Source organism: Lates calcarifer, linkage group LG11 (genome assembly GCF_001640805.2).
Source record: "Lates calcarifer isolate ASB-BC8 linkage group LG11, TLL_Latcal_v3, whole genome shotgun sequence".
NCBI classification, from domain to species: domain Eukaryota; kingdom Metazoa; phylum Chordata; class Actinopteri; family Centropomidae; genus Lates; species Lates calcarifer.
The window spans coordinates 9,826,181-9,834,815 of NC_066843.1; the positions used below are offsets into that span (position 1 = coordinate 9,826,181).

At 42.0% G+C, this 8,635-nt stretch overlaps 1 protein-coding gene across 1 annotated transcript; it reads left to right on the plus strand.

The window, feature by feature from the left end:
• The first annotated feature begins 3,406 nt into the window (after positions 1-3,406).
• On the plus strand, positions 3,407-7,412 carry LOC108886132 (transcription factor Sox-9-A-like). The gene is given in 4 exon segments (XM_018680807.1): positions 3,407-4,122; positions 4,124-4,182; positions 4,589-4,836; positions 5,172-7,412. Coding segments are annotated over 4 exon segments (1,452 nt in total). The 5' UTR covers positions 3,407-3,753; the 3' UTR covers positions 5,948-7,412.
• Positions 7,413-8,635: the final 1,223 nt, after the last annotated feature.

Sequence of the window (8,635 nt, forward strand, 5' to 3'; positions counted from 1 at the left end):
GAAAGTTCAGATAGTTTACCGAAAAGGATTTTCTCAGTTCTCCCTCTTGCAGTCCTCTGCCATGTCTGGGGCAGTTGGCACTAGTTGCGGAAAGTCTCAGACAGGTGTTATGCTGGCTGTGAGTGGTTGAAGCCACCTCTGCCTCCTCTAGTTCTGCCACACTATTTATCACCTGGTGAAGTCCTCTAATTCTGTATGGATCTCACAGGAGATAATTTATTACATTGATGGTGTTAATGTACTCAAAGCTATTGCAAAATATCAGATCCATCTTTGCATTTTAGAAAGTCTCCACACAACCTAATGTGCAGCATCCATATTTGAGCCATTAACCAGCTATTTGGTTAAAATCCTAAAAATCCTTTGTGGACTTAAACCTTTTCCTTAATGAAAAAGAGCTAAAATATAAAAAAAAAGACATCAGCACAACCCATGGTGGATTTGAAGTTACTGTTGTGACAAACACACTTCAAAGGCATCAACACAACGACTCATACATCTACTGCACTAACACATATACGCACATATACAACAAAGTTTTAAATAAAAGAGGGGCGCTCTGCTCAAACATTTGCAGTGGAATCTTGAGAGAGCTAGAAAAAGGTGGAAGACATGATTTGGCAGTTTACCCTCAGTGTTTGCCTCAAAATTTTAACGCCATAGCTCGAAGTCAAGCTGAGAAGTTTCCCAAGACCTGCACCGGCCTGCAGGCGGGTGTTCCGTGTTAAAGCTTACGAGCCTGGCCCCTGGGGATCTGCCCCCCCACCCCCCTCTCTCTCTCCCCTCCCCCTTTTTGGTCAACCATAAGTCAGTTGGTCTGCAGGGGCACCTCAGACCCTCTTGCAGTCAGCACTGCGGGGGCGCGAACATGCCCAACCACACCTCTGATACCTCTGTGTTAGCCATCACTGGGTTTCCTCCTCTGCATGTTGAGACCAGCCGCCTCACAGAATGAAAACTCTCAAATGGCAGCAGCTCTTGTCACACCGCCCACAACACAACACACCACGTCATGTCGAAAAACTGCAAACAAAATCAAATCTTCACCTTCTAATGAGATTGCTGCGTGTCATTTTGCACAAAAGGCACATTTAATGCTAAGTGTAGGAGTATCATCTGACTGTCAGTAACTCTGACGTGAGCTGCAGCTCTCAGTAGTTACACTTTATTATTGAGGAAAATGGGTCAAGGTTTTCTGTCCAAGTACAGAGAATCAGGTTACTTTGAGGTGTTATTAAATCAGCATAATTACACCTATCAAGTAGTGATGAAACAAAAACAACTTAACATCCCTTAACTTTTCCTATCCCTTCTGCTTCTCTCCAACATGACCTTTGGAGGAGCACAAACTCTATGTCATGTAGTTGTGTGCAGGGGAGCTGACAAGGCAGTCTGCCACAGCCACCAGTCAACTCGCGAGACAAGGAGCAGAAATAGCAGGTACATCTGACAGGCATATTAGGCTATTTTTAATAAAAATGTCACAGCCAGGACAGACTGAAAGACTTTAATGTTACTGGAAACCTTAAACCACCACCTTCTTTACAGAGAAAGATTATCTTTATGGCAAAATGTTTATTTTTAGCAATGAAAGACACTGCTTGTAACAAAAAAAGCACACAAACAAAAAGCATTGTTTATATTTATCATATTATATATGATCGTCGTTTAAGTTATCTTAAATCTTTAAAGTCGTAGACTGTAGCCATGTCATAGTCATGTGTGTGCCTCTTCATGTTTTCACTGATAACAGATTTACATTTGTCTCCTAATAAAATTGTTTTAATGCTGACTAAAGTTGTGGTAAAAATAGTAAACTCTCAATCTTTTCATGGCTATATGTGGACTCATAACTTACAGTCGGATTTGGTTTCTAAAACTGAATACACAGATTATAGTGACTGAACTCTCTCAACAAAGTGTCCTTTGTCCACTGAAAACAAGTGTTGGAGCAAATCCAGCAAAGTAGGTTTTAGTGTTGCAAAACAAACACGTTTGTTTCTTTCCAGTGTTTCATGCACTGTATATTAAAAATGTTTCAGCTTCACTGAGAAAATGTAACAATTATTTGATGTAGCCTAATATGATATTTAATATGCTCATACACTATATTATTGTTGTTGTTGTTGTTATATGTCGACATATTAATAGAAATTATCCGGTTACAAACTACAAAACGTAAAACAAACAAACAAACAAAAAAAAACATCGTCAGTCAAAACAAATCATGAACCCAGGGAATAACCTTTCACGCTCGACATTGTGGGTGAAGACATAATCAAGCCGATTTTTTTTGGAAAAAAACTATTTCTGATGAGAAATGTTTTGACTGTATTGGGTTTGTTTTGTTTGTTTGTTTGTTTTTCTTTTGTTCTTTGTTTTTTTGAACCAATAAACTGTATGCCGGAAAGAGGAAGACTAAAGTATAAATGTAGAGCGGGAATATGTTTTGTAATACCCTCTTGCTCTGTTTCAGTCATTGCAGTGTGCGCGCGCGCACACACACACACACACACACACACACACACACACCGTTGCAACGCTGCCTCTCAAGTTTCTGGACCGCTGTCTCCCCCTGTTGGTTCCTGCGGTCACTGCGCAGAGCTGAGACGACTGAGAGCTGCTGCTCCGTAACGGCTTCACCCACTCACACTGACTGAACTCTGTCTCTGTGCAACAAACGGCTTAGACAACTGCCCGCGTTTATTCAGACACAAACAATCATCACTGCTTATTCTACCAAAAACTTATCAAAGACACGTTTAAAACGGGTCCTTAGTTTTCTACTTTTCTAATTCATCCAACGAATCACATATCACAGCTGACAGACTATATGCCTTCAGAGAAGCAAATTAAACATACAGATGAAGTTGGTAAAGCAGGGGGAATAAAAAGTAGGCACTTTCATCATATACACTAACAATTTAAATTTGTCATGTTATATACAAACGATCCTAAAGATTAAAATAAAGTCTGTAACTTGCAGCTATAAGAACTGCAATTCCAATTTGTCCCAATGAAAAAGAGACCTTTAATAATGTTGATTATACGGACTTGATGACTGTTATCAAAGAAAATTTAGAGTTTAGTTTTCTCTCCCTTAAATCACTGTGCAGTTTAAATGGTTCAAATCATCATATTATTTAGTAGTTAGAGTAGTTAGAATTACAGTCCCGTTCTTTTTTTTCTCAGAGGGCGTCACTTAACTTTTAATTCTCAACAGTTAAAACTTTACAATTTCAATTAAAGCAAAGATTATAAAGGGGAGAAGCACTTTTCCTAGTTGAACGGGGTTTTCACCGTTGTTGACTGCGAGAGTTTGGAGCAGAGTCATATTACGTCCCCGCCTCCAAAAAGTTTCCCTCCAATCATTTCCTCGCCGTCAAACATAAATCCAGGCATCGCCTCCTCTGCCCCTAGACTCTCCAGCTTATCCTCCAAGAGCTGATCTCTCAGTCACATTACTTTTTAAAGTCACAGTTTCAGAGTTAAGCATTAGAAGGCAATCACTTGCAGTTTGCGTTATTGTCTGCGAAATTGTGAAAACCCCGAAGGAGCGACAAAAACTTTTTTACCTTTGGCATTTTTTTTTTTTTTATTTATTTTTTTTTAACTTTTCAAGGATTCAGCTTTGCCAGTCAAGCTGTGCGCCCTCTCAGGCTGTCACTGCAGTCTCTGGGCACAGCACTTGGATTTAGAGAGAAGGATTTTCTCCCTTTTTTACTGCGAGAAGCTGTTCTTCAATTTTTTCGCATGAATCTCCTCGACCCTTACCTGAAGATGACAGAAGAACAGGAGAAGTGTCACTCCGACGCTCCCAGCCCCAGCATGTCTGAGGACTCCGCGGGCTCGCCGTGCCCGTCCGGGTCCGGTTCGGACACCGAGAACACCCGGCCGTCCGATAACCACCTCCTCAGGGGTCAAGACTACAAGAAGGAGGGCGAAGAAGAAAAGTTTCCTGTCTGCATCAGAGACGCTGTGTCCCAGGTGTTGAAGGGATACGACTGGACGCTGGTGCCCATGCCGGTGCGCGTCAACGGATCGAGCAAAAGTAAACCTCACGTCAAAAGACCCATGAACGCGTTCATGGTGTGGGCTCAAGCTGCGCGGAGAAAGCTGGCCTGATCAGTATCCACATCTGCACAACGCGGAACTCAGCAAAACCCTGGGCAAACTTTGGAGGTAGGTTCGCTTTGCACTTTGTGTCACTTTTCTGGTTACGCATCTCTGCGCGCTGCGCACTATTTCTTTTTTTCGATGAAATGCACCACCTGCCTGCTGTTCCAGGAAGCTTTACTTTCTGGGAATTTGAATGATTCTTTTCAAAACATTTTCCTCTCTGTTATTGCTTTTTAATTGATATAGGGTTTGAATTTTGCAAACATTTCTTAAATCTATAATCGAGTGTGTACAGACGAAACTGGATGCGCAAACTTTTTAGCTGTTTCTTGCTGATTATTCATAATGGAACATGTAATACAGTGATACAGTAAACTGCACATCTCTTGCACTAATTAATCAACCAATTCCTGCGCGTCTTATTGGTTGGATACGTTTTAATATGAATGTCATTTTTTTCCCCCCACAGATTGCTCAACGAGGTTGAGAAGCGCCCGTTTGTGGAAGAGGCAGAGCGCCTTAGAGTGCAGCACAAGAAGGATCACCCTGATTACAAATACCAGCCGAGGCGGAGAAAATCTGTCAAGAACGGACAAAACGAGCCCGAGGACAGCGAGCAAACGCACATCTCTCCCAATGCGATCTTCAAGGCTCTGCAGCAGGCCGATTCTCCGGCGTCTAGCATGGGCGAGGTGCACTCTCCAGGAGAACATTCAGGTAAGAAAAGAAAAAAAGATAAAGAATTAAATTTAAGCGTTTTCCAGTGTTTTTTTCTTCTTTTTTTACAAAACGGACTCATTTTGCCAGTTTGTAGAAATCAAATATTACAAGGCCTCAGGGCCTTGAACAGACACCTGTTAATGGCAAATAATTAATGATTAGTGGGTTTTACAAGCCATCATGCAAATACACCTGTCAGAACAGTGCCAATAAGGTCCTCCTCCTACAAGCAGTCATTCAAATAGGAATTTCACTTTAGTATAAGTCATTCATGCTGGGAATATTGTCTTTAGATGCATCAGTAAAACTAACTCTGCCTTTCCTCTCACCAGGTCAATCCCAGGGCCCACCAACACCCCCAACCACCCCCAAGACAGACCTCCCCTCCAGCAAGGCTGACCTGAAGCGCGAGGGGCGCCCCATGCAGGAGGGCACCAGTCGCCAGCTCAACATTGACTTTGGAGCCGTGGACATTGGTGAGCTGAGCAGCGACGTCATCTCCAACATGGGGAGCTTTGACGTTGACGAGTTCGATCAGTACCTGCCACCTCACAGCCACGCCGGGGTGACCAGCGCGGCCCAGGCCGGCTACACCGGCAGCTATGGCATCAGCAGCTCCTCAGTCGGCCAGGCAGCCAACGTTGGGGCCCACGCCTGGATGTCCAAGCAGCAGCAGCAGCAGCAGCAGCAGCAGCACTCTCTGACCACCTTGGGTGGAGGAGGTGAGCAAGGCCAGCAGGGTCAACAAAGAACCACCCAGATCAAGACAGAGCAGCTGAGCCCCAGTCACTACAGTGAGCAGCAAGGCTCCCCACAGCACGTCACCTACGGGTCCTTCAACCTGCAGCACTACAGCACCTCCTCCTACCCCTCCATCACGAGAGCACAGTATGACTATTCAGACCATCAAGGTGGTGCCAACTCCTACTACAGCCACGCGGCTGGCCAGGGCTCCGGCCTGTACTCCACCTTCAGCTACATGAGCCCCAGCCAGAGGCCGATGTACACCCCGATCGCCGACACCACAGGGGTGCCCTCTGTGCCCCAGACCCACAGTCCGCAGCACTGGGAGCAGCAGCCCATTTACACACAGCTGTCCAGGCCGTGAGGAGGCAGCCTCAGCACTGACTGTACAACACCCATCCCATGCATAGACTTCTCTCTGCCCGGTGGCCTTCGTGCCACCATGCTACACATTCTTCATTGCCAACAGAAAAACATGACAAGGACTTTTTTATAGTACTGAAAATATATCTTTGGATTGGCTCACAACAGTGCCTTTTGTATTGGTTGGAATTGTGATTATATTTTTTTAGATATAATGTTTAAAAAAAAGTTAAATCCTCTGTGAGGACATACTGGGTATAAATATTTTAGTATGTACTGTGTATGTGTTCTGCTCTTGTCATCTTCATTATAATTAGTGTCATCAGCACCCTCATCATCACGATTTGAAGGTTTAACACGTTCAAAGGAAGCAGGAATGCTGAATAAAAACACCCTCAGTGGCCTTACTTCTCACTAATGTATTTTTGTACAGGAAGTAAGAAACATCTGTTTACTGACACTTCCATCTCATAATAGCCTACATTCTGCTTTGAATTTTTGTACTGTACATATTTTATTGTAATTCCCATGAGATGCAAGAATTGAGCAATGCACGTTGGAGATAGATTTGAATTTTTGGCCATCATATGACTGTGTCATCAGTGAATTAGTCAAATATTCTACTTCTTGTTCTTTGCTTTAGCTCAAATTATTGTGTTGGAAATGCTATAGCAGGTGCCATGTAACTCTATTAGGGGCCTTACTGTGTTGCTAGATGTAACTGAGCAATGCTTGCTTTTATCTGGGTACTGCCTTGATACCATTGGTGCCTCTGGAGCCACAGTAGAGAGGCTCCATCCACTGGCGTTGCAGTGTCAAAACCACAGCATAGTTCTGACTTCCTGCTCGGGAGTGGGGGGATACAGGAAGTGACAATTGACCTGATTCTCCTCTGCAGCCAGCAGGTCTGAGTCTGGCGTGCTTCTGTCATTCCTACAGCCCCATCCTTTTCCTAACCTTTTTTTTTCTTAATTTATTCTTTAGCATTAATTTTATTTGAAAATAACTATTTGCAATTATCTTTTTAATTCAACAGCAGCTAACTGAGATTTCAGTGGAATAGTTTGCTGACATATGTGGTACAAATTTGTTTATTTATCATTTGTAAATGTTTCCGTATAAAAGTTTCTTTTATTCATGATCTAGTTATGTACAGATTACTTCTAATTACACGATGAGTCTTTCTCTAAAAAAAGAAAAACTGGAAGTTTTCTCTTTTTTTTTGTCTTTCTAACAAATGAATTAATGGATATGGAAGCTGCGGCTGTTTTGTAAAGAATTTGCTGGAATCAACAGGATACTATTTGTTTTTGAAAAAAAGTTGTGTTCCTCGTTTTATATTCTGTATCATTAGTTCTCATTTTGTCATCTTCTTAATGCAGTTTCCCTAGGTAAACATGCCATTGTCTTAAAAGCTTATCTTTTGTATTATATTGTTTGCAATAAAAACAAAACACTGAGAAATATGTGATCATCTTGTGCCATTAATTCCAAGCATGTTTCATACAGTATCATGTGCGTTGGTCCACAGCTTTGGTGTGATGCATTTGGGTTGCCAGTGCCTGTAGTAACTGTGAGCCAAATAGCAGTGAGGTTTATTCATACCAAATACAAAAAGATACCCTCCACTGACAGGAGACCAGCTAAATTAAGATGTTATTTACTGAGTCTGGACAGTCTTTATAAATCTCACATGCTCAAAAAACAATGATTGTGACATGATTAAAGTGACACAGGTAATTTAATTTCTGCATTAATCACAGCCAGCTCGTCAGCGATTCACTGCAGCAGTTTGGTAAAGTTAACGTTTTGCTTCTGGCTTCTCAGACCATGAGGTCACAGGTCCATTATTACCATGGCCTATCGAGAAGATGTATGTCCACACCCCTCCCCCCTCGCCTGTATACACGGCGGCTTAAAGAAACAAACTAGACATTGCATATTGTTTATTCATTACTGGCCAAGTAATAAAAGGAATAGGGCTGACCTTAATAAATCAGAGACAGTGTAAACACAATCAGGTACTATAGCTTTGTGTTGAAATTTGAGGCTCATTCACAGATGACGTCTCTTTCCTCACATCAACTGGACTGAACCTTTCTCTACCACCCACCACTGCACCTCATCTACATGTGATGACTGGGCAGTTTCTTTTAGCTTGACTCAATAACTATGGCCAGAGAGTCATCAAGATCTAAACTCCAGGCAAAACTGTGAATCTTGAACTGTCGCAATAGATAAACAGTCACCAACCATTTCCACATGTCATTGAAATATTTTTTAGTATTTACTGGCACCAGCCTTAAGAACTTCCTCTCAAAACTTCTTGATACACTCTCCCTTTTCCCTGCATATGTTGCGCCAGCGAATAAATAATTTATCCTATGTTTGTTCATTTATTCTACTACTTCTACTTATTTAGTAGCTGATGTTAATTATGCAACAATAGGTGCAAATTTACATTTCAAATAAATGGTCAATGGTAGTATTTTTGTAGTGTTAGGTTTAGAACAATTTTTCTTGTATAATTCTAGGGTTTCAAAATAGTATAAGCAGTGCTGTGTAACATTTTTCATCATATCAGTCTATGGATGACACTTTAAAATGCCAACTTTTAGTTCACTCACGTGCTCTGGGGTTTGTTAAAAGTAGAAAAAAGTAATAGGATGTGGGAATGTGGGTACAACTA